Here is a 13,327-nt window from a genome sequence, read left to right as displayed (position 1 = left end):
TTTTGGCAGGAGTTTTTGAAAATACAGAGTTTCTGCAGCACATTTGGATGAAATTAAATGAAATCTCATTCACTTTACTGGGATGGTAAAATGCTGTATTTTTGCACTGTGTTTCTGCAATAATCAAAACCATGTGTCCTCAGCCTAAGGGAGCATTCGCACAGAGTATACGCTCCGCTCATTCTGAACGTAAAAGTTGTTCAGAATGAGCGTGTAAAAACCAGCTCCCATTGACTTGAATGGGTGCCGGCATACGAGCACTCCCCATTGAAATCAATGGGAGGCTTTTTTCCCTATTGCTTTCAATGTGATATGCGCGTAAGCCGGCACCCATTCAAGTCAATGGGAGCTGGTTTTTACACGCTCATTCTGAACGACTTTTACGTTCAGAATGAGCAGAGCGTATACTCCGTGTGAAGGCTCCCTATGCTGGTTTTCAGTTAATACTGGGAATTTGCAACGTTATAAAAACACCACTTGTGGCAAAAATTGTGTTTTCACCACTTTCAGAAAAGGAGGCAGAGCCATTGGTCTCAACAAATCTATCATCAATTTCACCTGTTTTTGGCAGAATTCACACTAGACACCTGAACAGGTGTATACCTTGTCAAACATGTGCATCCTCCACCAGCTCAGGGGATTTTAAGACCAGTGTCATAAACATATATATATATATATATATATATATATATATATATATATATATATATATTTTTTTTTTTATTTTTTTTTTATTGTGAGCCCCATATAGGGCTCACAATGTATCATTTTTCCATATCAGTATGTCTTTGGAGTATGGGAGGCAATCCAGGCAAACACAAGGACAACATACAAACTCCTTGCAAATGTTGTCCTTGGCAGGATTCGAACCCAGGACACTGCAAGGATGCATTGCAAACCACTGAGCCACTGTATTGCCCATAAAAACATTCATATTTTCTAAACCCCCCTTGTGAGTCAATGAGTTCATAAATAGCGTTATCCTGATTTACTATCTCTATTATTATTAGATACAGTGTCCACAATTTTGGGAGTGTCACAATAAATGCTTAGAGGAATTAATACATTTTTGTGGTGGTCCGGCAAACCCCAGCAGGGTGGACTGTAGTCACTGCTGACAAGAACAGCCAGAGAAGCAGCAGGGCATTGCTATGTAGAAAATGCAGTATAACAATGGTTCAGGGCCTCAGGCTATAGTATTAGCATACATAATCCCATCCAAATCTGCTTTTCCTTATTAATCTCCATGTCTGTAGTGAACAACAGGCAGCATCATCAGCTCCATACCATCTATTAGAGTCAATGAGCGGGAGTTGGGGCAGTCCAGGTAAGTAGGTAGTCGGCCAGCACAGTTGGCACATAAGAAAGCGGAATAAAGAAAAGCTTGGCATCCCATCCTGCTGAGTAGCGTGTTTTGGGGTACACGGCAGTGAGTGCGTGCTCCATGCAGTCTGTGACAGGTGTGAGGTCTGCATTACTAAGAGAGGTAAAAGTTCTTTCCAAGTCATACACATCTGTAAATAAAAGCAAAAAAAAAAAAATTTAGTGCATTTTTTAGGCGTTGATGCTAAATAGGTTGTCCTTTCCTCACCATTATGGCACATTGATAAGATAGTAGGGGAAGGTATTGCCTACTTGGGATGTCCCTGATCTCATCATCATCCAGTCTTGGATTACATGAAAAGAGAGAAGGATTTGGACAAGTCTATGTCCACAGAAGATTTGCGCTTAGTTCTCCAAGATGTTTGGAATAACCTCCCTGCTAAATTCTTTGAAAACTTGGCTGCAAGTGTATCAAGAATTAATTAATTAATTAATTAATTAATTAATTAATTAATTAATGTAAAGGTGGACACACCAAATATTGATTGAATATAGATTTATATTTGATTCATATACTTTGCATTTGTTCGACAAAAATAAACTATTAACACTTCTATTCGTGAATGCATTCTTATTTTACAGCAAATATTTCTCACACCAGCCTAAAACTTTTGCACAATACTGTAAACATGAGATTGCTGTGATTTCTGCTGCTGGGATTATAGCAAAAAGAAGACAAAGAAGCTAAATGGTATAAAAGTAGTAATAGACACAACTGGAGAGTCAGTTTTAAGGCCGGGGCCCCACGGGTCGGAAACTCCGCAGGAAAAATTGTGGCATTTTACAGTAATTGCAAAGTGGATGGGATTTATGCGAATCCCATACCTACTTTGTGGTAAAAACCGCAGCACGGACACGCTGCAATTTCCAAAACCAGCGTAGTAGATAATGTAGATAATGAAACAGAAACTCTGCAGAGGAAAACTCAGTGAACTTTCTGTTTAAAGTGCTGCGGGAAGAACTGCGGTGCGTTTCCACCGCGGTTTTTCCCGCAGCGCTCTAACCCTGCGGATCGTCCCATGGGGCCTTAGCCTAATGATCTGACCCCAGCAGTTAGCTTGTCATGGGGTAACCTAGTGATACGCCATCATCTGCTGACGTGGGGAATATCTTCTATCAGGGACATTTATTCTATATAAAATGCTTGAGTGTCAGTTAGCGTTGTACAAGATATTGTCACTTACAGTCTTGAAAATACTTTTCTCCATAGCTATAGCGGATTTCTGGGTGGACATTCCTCCATATTGTATTTAAAGTATCCTTCATAAATTGCATATTATTCAACCCCGTATTAAAGTATCCAGGTTCTATAATAGAGACTTGTACTCCAAAGGGTTTCAGTTCACGTCTAGAAGAATATATTAAATTTTCAGTGATTTCACTTTTATTTACAATGAATGGGACATACATATTTTATCCAAGTGTCAGTACTAGTGGGTTCTTATTGAAAGGTATAGCTATAGGGAGTACAAAGGTGGCAGATAATAGAAAGACACCAATAGTTTATATGGTCTTGGTAGGTGGTGGGGGCCTTGTGATATTGTGAATTTGTAAAGTGTCTCCAAAGAACCACTGCTGTTATATTGTAACTTACACTATGTACATTTGTTGTCTATTTGAGATGACCATATGGCTGGGAGATTATTTTTTAGGTAATTATCTCAAATACATTTTTTGTAACAAACATTTCTGGGGATATGTCAGCAGAGGCGTAAATACCAGGGTAGCTGCAGTAGTGACTGCCACAGGGCCCGGGATATTAAGGGGCCCCCGATGGGCCCTGATGTCTGTTTATTTTTACTAGGCCGTTACCTGCTGGAGTAATAGCACATTGTATTACAATTCTCTATTTCTTCTAGGCTATTGTAAACTTGTATTATTCACACTGCTTACCTCACGCTGTCCGAAAATGCCTCAACTCCAAATTTAGAAACACAATATCCTCCACCACAAATAGTCACTCTTCCTACGATACTTGACACATTAACTATGCGGCCTTTCGATTTCCGAATTAATGGCAAAAGTCTGAGAGTCACATCGATAGGACCAAGTAGATTCACATTCAAGACTCTTGAAAAATCCTCTCTTGATAGCCATTCATTAGGTGCTCCAGGCATCCCAGTCCCAGCATTATTTACCAAGCCCCATAGTCCTAAAATAAAATAAAATATGGAAGAAAAAGTATAGACAAGTAGCATTTATATACTGTACGTAGTGTACATATACTTGTTATACATATATTAGACTTTGGAATCAGTATGGTTCACACCTGCAAACAGGAAATGTAGGATTACATAGTAGACATTTACGTGAATTACCATCCATGGTATATAGGATGTCCTGAGACTGGCTGACCATTCTAACACATTGAGCACGAGATGCCCTTTAAGGGTAAGTTCACACAGGGATTTTTGGTCAGGATTTTGAGGCTGTATCCGCCTCCAAATCCTGACCAAAAAGATGGCTCCCATTGAAATCAATGGGAGCCGGTCAGTTCTTTTTTTCCGGGAGCCAGAAAAAAAAGCGAGATGCGCATTCTTCAGGCGGAGTCTCCTCACGATTTGGCCTGAAGACACTCCCTGCCGACTAGGCCCATTCATTGGGCCTAGTCCGAAGAAGAGTATGTGAGTGGATGTCGGTGCAGTACATCGGCTTTCAGTTGTGGCTACCTGGTTTTTGGACCAGAGCCGCCTCAGGTTCCAAACCAAAAACCATGGATGAACCCAGTCTAATAACATCCATATATGCTAATAAGGCATACAGATTGTCTTCATGGGACAACCCCTTTAATGATGTAGTCTGACATTATCCTGTTCTATAAATTATCAAGAACTGTGACAATGAATTAGAAATTGTAACTCATACATTATAAATAAATAATAATAATAATAATAATACATTAATATGAACATCACTTCTGTAGCTTTTCTCATTGATGACACTGGTTAGTATATTCTTTTCTCCCCACACCTTACCAAATAATTTTTTGGACATAATTGCCAAATTGCAATTTTTTCTTTTAAGGGATAAAAATATGCATAGTAAATATGTAACTTTTGTAAATTTGGAAAAATAAACTTTGAAGTGCTATGTAAATAAGGCAGTTGGTGCATTGGGGGCCGGTCTAAGTCCTGGAGCAATGCTCTTACTGCTCAAATGCAAGGTGTAATATTATAATAGTAGGAGGGTCAACTCTCATTGCATGGGATGGCAAAGACAGGGATGGTAGGGGTCTGAGTGGCATGAACACTTCTCCAGGGAGCTGTAGGTCCGCTCCCAGTGCCCCCACTGCCTCATTTACATAAGACTTCAAAGTTGTTTTTCTACAAATCTACAATGGTGACGTACATAACAGAGGTATGATGTTTACCAGTGTAATATTCTCTGTAACACTTGGATATGCTTAGAGGAGGTGGTAGACACCCTTTAAAGACAGTATTCCTTTTTGTGATGTCTTCATATTGGAAGTATTCTTCAGTTCCTTGCCAGTGTGTCCCAACCATAGCAATCGACTGTAAAATGTACAGGTTTTTGTCATACAGTACTTTACCATGTGGTAAAAAGATGGTGCCTTTTGGCAAGTGAGTAAATAGGATTGATAGAACACAGAGTTAGGCCTGATGTTGGGTAAACACATTGGTTTTGGTTGCTGTTAAAAATGCAGAGTTAAAAAAATCGGTGTATTTTACAATACCAACAAAACTGTGGAAAATGCAGTATGTTCATTTTAGGTGCTAATTCCAAGATTTTTCCCTATGTATTTAATAAAGGAAGAAATAATGGAAAGAGAAACACAACAAAAACCCAGGAACACTAGGTTCACACCTGCACTTGGGTTTCCATTCTTGGGTTCCATTTGAGGACCTGAAGAATGGAAACCTAATCCACTTAAAAAGCAGTTACCCACAGAAACGATAAACTATAATGGGGTCCGTCGGGTTTCTGCCAAAAAAAATCTTTCAAGCAGATTCGGGGATGTGATCCTTGAACGGAATCCAAGTGCTGGTGTTTGTTATGTGGGGCTTTAGCCTTATAGGGGTTCTCTGCAACTTAATTGATGATCAATCCTTAGAATAGAACATCAATTAAATATCATCAGGAATCTGACGCCTGGCCCCCTGGTAGATCAGCTGTTTGAAGAGGCTGCAGTCCCTTCAGTACTTACTAAGCACAGCACCATACACTTATACAGTAGCTGTCCTTGATATTGTTGCTACTGCTTTAGCTTATCCACAAGGGTCCCAGATATCAAAACCCCAGAGATTTTCAATTGATGTCCTATCCTAAAGATGAGTCTTCAATCAAATACCTCTTTATTGGCTGCTGAAAATGTAGCTACAGTATTTACATGAATAATGGATTATAAATGAGTAATTTTAAGAAGAAATAGTATCATCATGGTGTACTTGTACAAGAAAGAAATACCTCATGTGTAGTTCTTGTACAGTAGATTGATGCTTTGATGCTGGGGGCTCATGAGCTGTGCTTACACCATACTTTTTAGCCCCATAGATGTTATGGTTAATAGCAATAGTGCCGCCTAAGGATGAGCCTTCCTTTGACAACCTGATGACATTGATAGCAGACCATTTGTGCTATCACTAACAATATTACATACATTAGGCATTTCTTTATATTATAGAATTAAAATCAACTTGATGGAAATCTCACCTTTGTCACCAACAACAGCAGAGACCCATTTAGCAGCAGACTGGACACTATTAGTATTTGCAATGTCAAGGATTATGGTCTGCAGTCTGCTGGAGGTCTCCTTCTTCAGGTTCTCTGCCCCCTGCTCTGTCAGACAAGTCGCCAGCACCCTCAGTCCACGTTTATCAAGTTTCTTAGCCAGCTGGTTCCCAAATCCTGAGTCACACCCTGTTATCAGCACATATTTATCTGATAGATTTTCTAGTGTCAGGCTGTACCTGTACCATCTGTACAGGAACACAAAAACCAGCAGTGCCAGTAGATGGAGCCACATGATGGAGGCTAAAGACTGAAATGGGAAATGAGTGAAAATTAGGATCTGGATGATCAAATAATAAAGAATCAATTGTGTTCAGATCAGAAAACATGACACATACAGGAATGCATTATAGGAAAAGAGACTGTGGGACGTTTCTTAAAGGGTTGCTGTCATCTCAAAAACTTATGGCAAATTGCTTAGATATGCCATCATTTTATGAACAGGGGGAATGTAGGGGGTCACGGTGCACCGCCTCAGCCACCCACTGTGCTGAGAAACAGCCGCAACACGCCATTCAAGTAAAAGGGACCATGTGTAGAGCCCTGCATGGCCAGGGAGTACTGTGTACAGGAAAATACAGTGATTAGAGATGAGCGAACACTAAAATGTTCGAGGTTCGAAATTCGATTCGAACAGCCGCTCACTGTTCGAGTGTTCGAATGGGTTTCGAACCCCATTATAGTCTATGGGGAACATAAACTCGTTAAGGGGGAAACCCAAATTCGTGTCTGGAGGGTCACCAAGTCCACTATGACACCCCAGGAAATGATACCAACACCCTGGAATGACACTGGGACAGCAGGGGAAGCATGTCTGGGGGCATAAAAGTCACTTTATTTCATGGAAATCCCTGTCAGTTTGCGATTTTCGCAAGCTAACTTTTCCCCATAGAAATGCATTGGCCAGTGCTGATTGGCCAGAGTACGGAACTTGACCAATCAGCGCTGGCTCTGCTGGAGGAGGCGGAGTCTAAGATCGCTCCACACCAGTCTCCATTCAGGTCCGACCTTAGACTCCGCCTCCTCCGCCAGAGCCAGCGCTGATTGGCCGAAGGCTGGCCAATGCATTCCTATGCGAATGCAGACTTAGCAGTGCTGAGTCAGTTTTGCTCAACTACACATCTGATGCACACTCGGCACTGCTACATCAGATGTAGCAATCTGATGTAGCAGAGCCGAGGGTGCACTAGAACCCCTGTGCAAACTCAGTTCACGCTAATAGAATGCATTGGCCAGCGCTGATTGGCCAATGCATTCTATTAGCCCGATGAAGTAGAGCTGAATGTGTGTGCTAAGCACACACATTCAGCACTGCTTCATCACGCCAATACAATGCATTAGCCAGTGCTGATTGGCCAGAGTACGGAATTCGGCCAATCAGCGCTGGCCAATGCATTCTATTAGCCCGATGAAGTAGAGCTGAATGTGTGTGCTAAGCACACACATTCAGCACTGCTTCATCACGCCAATACAATGCATTAGCCAGTGCTGATTGGCCAGAGTACGGAATTCGGCCAATCAGCGCTGGCTCTGCTGGAGGAGGCGGAGTCTAAGGTCGGACCTGAATGGAGACTGGTGTGGAGCGATCTTAGACTCCGCCTCCTCCAGCAGAGCCAGCGCTGATTGGCCGAATTCCGTACTCTGGCCAATCAGCGCTGGCCAATGCATTCTATTAGCCCGATGAAGTAGAGCTGAATGTGTGTGCTAAGCACACACATTCAGCACTGCTTCATCACGCCAATACAATGCATTAGCCAGTGCTGATTGGCCAGAGTACGGAATTCGGCCAATCAGTGCTGGCTCTGCTGGAGGAGGCGGAGTCTAAGATCACTCCACACCAGTCTCCATTCAGGTCCGACCTTAGACTCCGCCTCCTCCAGCAGAGCCAGCGCTGATTGGCCGAAGGCTGGCCAATGTATTCCTATGCGAATGCAGACTTAGCAGTGCTGAGTCAGTTTTGCTCAACTACACATCTGATGCACACTCGGCACTGCTACATCAGATGTAGCAATCTGATGTAGCAGAGCCGAGGGTGCACTAGAACCCCTGTGCAAACTCAGTTCACACTAATAGAATGCATTGGCCAGCGCTGATTGGCCAATGCATTCTATTAGCCCGATGAAGTAGAGCTGAATGTGTGTGCTAAGCACACTCATTCAGCACTGCTTCATCACGCCAATACAATGCATTAACCAGTGCTGATTGGCCAGAGTACGGAATTCGGCCAATCAGCGCTGGCTCTGCTGGAGGAGGCGGAGTCTAAGGTCGGACCTGAATGGAGACTGGTGTGGAGCGATCTTAGACTCCGCCTCCTCCAGCAGAGCCAGCGCTGATTGGCCGAATTCCGTACTCTGGCCAATCAGCACTGGCTAATGCATTGTATTGGCGTGATGAAGCAGTGCTGAATGTGTGTGCTTAGCACACACATTCAGCTCTACTTCATTGGGCTAATAGAATGCATTGGCCAGCGCTGATTGGCCGAATTCCGTACTCTGGCCAATCAGTGCTGGCCAATGCATTCTATTAGCTTGATGAAGCAGAGTGTGCACAAGGGTTCAAGCGCACCCTCGGCTCTGATGTAGGAGAGCCGAGGGTGCACTTGAACCCTTGTGCACCCTCAGCTCTGCTACATCAGAGCCGAGGGTGCGCTTGAACCCTTGTGCACACTCTGCTTCATCAAGCTAATAGAATGCATTGGCCAGCGCTGATTGGCCAATGTATTCTATTAGCCTGATGAAGTAGAGCTGAACGTGTGTGCTAAGCACACACATTCAGCTCTACTTCATCGGGCTAATAGAATGCATTGGCCAGCGCTGATTGGCCAGAGTACGGAACTCGACCAATCAGCGCTGGCTCTGCTGGAGGAGGCGGAGTCTAAGATCGCTCCACACCAGTCTCCATTCAGGTCCGACCTTAGACTCCGCCTCCTCCAGCAGAGCCAGCGCTGATTGGCCGAATTCCGTACTCTGGCCAATCAGCACTGGCTAATGCATTGTATTGGCGTGATGAAGCAGTGCTGAATGTGTGTGCTTAGCACACACATTCAGCTCTACTTCATCGGGCTAATAGAATGCATTGGCCAATCAGCGCTGGCCAATGCATTCTATTAGCGTGAACTGAGTTTGCACAGGGGTTCTAGTGCACCCTCGGCTCTGCTACATCAGATTGCTACATCTGATGTAGCAGTGCCGAGTGTGCATCAGATGTGTAGTTGAGCAAAACTGACTCAGCACTGCTAAGTCTCTGCATTCGCATAGGAATGCATTGGCCAGCCTTCGGCCAATCAGCGCTGGCTCTGCCGGAGGAGGCGGAGTCGAAGGTCGGACCTGAATGGAGACTGGTGTGGAGCGATCTTAGACTCCGCCTCCTCCAGCAGAGCCAGCGCTGATTGGTCGAGTTCCGTACTCTGGCCAATCAGCGCTGGCCAATGCATTCTATTAGCCCGATGAAGTAGAGCTGAATGTGTGTGCTTAGCACACACATTCAGCTCTACTTCATCAGGCTAATAGAATACATTGGCCAATCAGCGCTGGCCAATGCATTCTATTAGCTTGATGAAGCAGACTGTGCACAAGGGTTCAAGCGCACCCTCGGCTCTGATGTAGCAGAGCTGAGGGTGCACAAGGGTTCAAGTGCACCCTCGGCTCTCCTACATCAGAGCCGAGGGTGCGCTTGAACCCTTGTGCAGCCTCGGCTCTGCTACATCAGAGCCGAGGGTGCGCTTGAACCCTTGTGCACACTCTGCTTCATCAAGCTAATAGAATGCATTGGCCAGCGCTGATTGGCCAGAGTACGGAATTCGGCCAATCAGCGCTGGCCAATGCATCCCTATGGGAAAAAGTTTATCTCACAAAAATCACAATTACACACCCGATAGAGCCCCAAAAAGTTATTTTTAATAACATTCCCCCCTAAATAAAGGTTATCCCTAGCTATCCCTGCCTGTACAGCTATCCCTGTCTCATAGTCACAAAGTTCACATTCTCATATGACCCGGATTTGAAATCCACTATTCGTCTAAAATGGAGGTCACCAGATTTCGGCAGCCAATGACTTTTTCCAATTTTTTTCAATGCCCCCGGTGTCGTAGTTCCTGTCCCACCTCCCCTGCGCTGTTATTGGTGCAAAAAAGGCGCCAGGGAAGGTGGGAGGGGAATCGAATTTTGGCGCACTTTACCACGTGGTGTTCGATTCGATTCGAACATGGCGAACACCCTGATATCCGATCGAACATGTGTTCGATAGAACACTGTTCGCTCATCTCTAACAGTGATGAAGCTGCAGAGCTGGAGTAAGTGTACAGTATCTCAGGATCAATGAGATCCCATGATCATAAAGTAATGGTAATCCTAGTGATATCCAATCAGTATACAAGATGGCAATATCCCTTTAATAAAATGAATGCACTATCAGTAAATTATCTTTAAAATTTTATATGTCAATATCTATATTAAAAAAAAATCCTAAAATCTTGCAGATCGTTCATGGTCAGTACAAGATTTGTGGTTGTAATACTGTTTGATTTGATGTGGATTTTGGTAAAATATGAGTATTTTCTGCACTAAAATACTCTTGAAAAATTGCCATATGAACATACCTGCATTATGTACCCTTTATATGAAATAATTTTATTAGTAGATATAACACTAACATAGATATCAGGGCAAGCAATAAATATAACAAATGACACATATGATGGAACAGATAAAATCTGCTGAAATTGAGTGGAAATGGTAGAACTTTCTGCATAAGTAAATTACAGCTATAAAATCCTTTCTTCCCAATACACAAAGCAGCAATTCTGGGCTAGTGAATCTACTAGGGCGCCCATAATACAATGCTACTTGATATTTGTCTAAAATATGATAACAGATACGCCACCCACCCATCTAGGACTAGTAGAATTTATTGTCTAGCATACATTATATAGAATTGGATCAATCTCACCTTACTTATTGTCTACTGATGCCAGCTCTATGTCAAAAATATTTGGAAAGGATTTTATATGTCTCCTTCTTGTCTCACCTGCAATCTGCAAATGATTAACCGCCATAAATCACATGATCGTATCCTGGCGTCTCACCAAGCGTGTAATCGACCTGACGACTTTATCATGTTGGCCAACTGCAAAATCCTGCGTACAATAGTAAAATTGTGACTTCCTTGGAAAAAAAATATTTTTGGGCTAATACTTATACTAATACTATTTTTCTCTGTATGTAAACCTCTATATAGGCTGCCTGCTAGTTTATAGCACTATGGGTCAGTGACTACAGTTTAAGGAGCTTAAAGTAGAATCCCGATTGTAAACATCATCTTTCATGTAAAAAATTCTCAGATTTATACAATTCCTTTAGATCATTCTGGGGTAGATTTACTAAAGTGTTTAAATCCAGAATGTGGCTAAAATACATCTAGTTTTAGATCATTTCTCCTGACTAGCTTGAAAAATGGCGACTTGGCTTAGCAGAAAAAGATGTGGTTTGAAAAGTAATATTTTGCACCAAAATGTAAACCTAAAATTTAGTCACAAGCTATGCCAACTAGTGGAGACAACGTGGCTGTATGACAAGTAGTCAACCTGAGCCATGGCGATGAATCTGAAACATTTCCAGAATGTTCTTCTAAGTTGCACTCTCTAGCTCAGTGGTTCTCAACCTGTGGTATACATACCAGATGAGATACATACCAGATGAGATACACTCGTCAGGCTGAGGACCACTATCACCACCTAGGATGGACACATGGCTGTGGGTGCCATCCTTACTTTATAAGTGTGTGGAGGTACTCATTGAGAAGTGAGTGATGAGCTGCATTCATTACTCACTACTCCGCTCCGGGCACCGATTGCTGACATTATCTCAGGCCCCAGAACAGAGAGAAAGCAAAGAGGTGAGTAATGAATGCAGTGAATCACCAGCTCATTAAACTTCACTGGGTATGTAGGCATTGTGCAGTCATTGCATTGAGTGTGGGGGCACAGTGAGTTCCACTATATCACATGTGGGGGCACTGATGGGGCCGTTATACTACACTTGGAGGCCATTATGTTATACATGCAGCACTGGGCCATTCTATGGAGTGTAGAGCACCTTTATACTACATGTCGGGACACTGATAAGATTATTACATAAGTGTTGATTGAAGCTCCAAACAAAGCCTTACTTTGTTAACATTTATAAATGATCACTACTTTGGAGGTTTGCGGTTGGGACTTTTGCTCACTAAGGGGTAATTCACTTGATTAAAATGAGAATCGCAGGTCTAGATATCAGTAAGAAGTGAGGCTTGAAAGCACATGCATCAAGCCCTTAAAACCTCCTTATTCATGGCTGCTGACGTTCAGAATTGTCTTATGGCCAGTATCGGAACATGAGTCTCCTAGGCCCCAATGCAAAATTTGTGTCATCTCCCCCCAACTCCCCATCACATACACACACTATAATGTATGGTTTACAATACTGGTCTCTTCAGATTGGGAAGAGACACCCTTCTGGGTCTCCTAAGACTCCTTGGCCAGGTGCAAGTTATGTCCTAAAGTTAAACAGGGGATTTTAACTCATATAATGATATTTCCAAAAATGCATCTACATGAAATTTTAGACCTAAAATCATAACGTCCATAAATATACATATTGATTTCAGGTGTTCATAACTCTGTGCTGTGCTGCTCCTTTGTATGTTATAAATACATTAACTGCAAGGTGTTACAATTCCCTTTGTCTACTGGGTGTGTCTCTGTATTGTCTGATTGGATAGTGTCAGAGTGTATCGGGCACGCCCCCATTGGTAACACCCACATGTCAATTTATTAATAAATGTCTTGTAGAAATAACTGAGGATTGGCAGAACATAGTTGTACAAAATTTGCTATAGAACTTTATCTATTGAAATACAATGATACAATGATTTACTCTATACAGTTCCTCATCAAACTATTGAAAGACCGTGTAAGGTCATGAAGTGGGGGCTCCAGCAATGTAACTCTAAGGCCTGGTTTACATCTGCGTTTGGTATTCCGCTCGGGGAGTCCACTTGGGGACCCTCCGAACGGAATACTGAACGTATTGAAAAGTGGTGAGCTTATGAAAGCACATGGACCCCATAGACTATAATGAGGTCCGTGTGTTTTTTGCGCGGTGTCCGCACGGAACATGCAGAGAGAAAAGTGCTTCATGAACTACTTATCTCTCCA

General features: G+C 42.7%; 1 protein-coding gene across 1 annotated transcript; it reads right to left on the bottom strand.

Annotated features, from left to right (window-relative positions):
* Nucleotides 1-1,299: 1,299 nt before the first annotated feature.
* LOC142193866 (retinol dehydrogenase 16-like) lies at nt 1,300-6,367 on the bottom strand. The gene is made up of 4 exons (XM_075262879.1): nt 6,055-6,367; nt 3,277-3,535; nt 2,568-2,731; nt 1,300-1,514 (listed from the first exon to the last, which is right to left on the bottom strand). Exons 1-4 carry the CDS (start codon nt 6,365-6,367, stop codon nt 1,300-1,302), a joined length of 951 nt encoding a protein of 316 aa, XP_075118980.1.
* Nucleotides 6,368-13,327: the final 6,960 nt, after the last annotated feature.

The sequence above is a fragment of the Leptodactylus fuscus genome, chromosome 2, assembly GCF_031893055.1.
Source record: "Leptodactylus fuscus isolate aLepFus1 chromosome 2, aLepFus1.hap2, whole genome shotgun sequence".
Classification (NCBI taxonomy): domain Eukaryota; kingdom Metazoa; phylum Chordata; class Amphibia; order Anura; family Leptodactylidae; genus Leptodactylus; species Leptodactylus fuscus.
The sequence above is the reverse complement of the archived record's forward strand: the minus strand, read 5'-3'. Positions and strand labels throughout refer to the sequence as shown.

Excerpts from the sequence above, each read along its gene's own strand:
- LOC142193866 (XM_075262879.1), bottom strand. The coding sequence starts at position 6,367 with ATGTGGCTCCATCTACTGGCACTGCTGGTTTTTGTGTTCCTGTACAGA. Across the intron at positions 3,536-6,054 it reads TGCTGTTGTTGGTGACAAAG|GACTATGGGGCTTGGTAAAT; the intron begins GTGAGATTTCCA and ends ATTTTATTTTAG. Across the intron at positions 1,515-2,567 it reads AGAAAAGTATTTTCAAGACT|ATGTGTATGACTTGGAAAGA; the intron begins GTAAGTGACAAT and ends TTTTATTTACAG.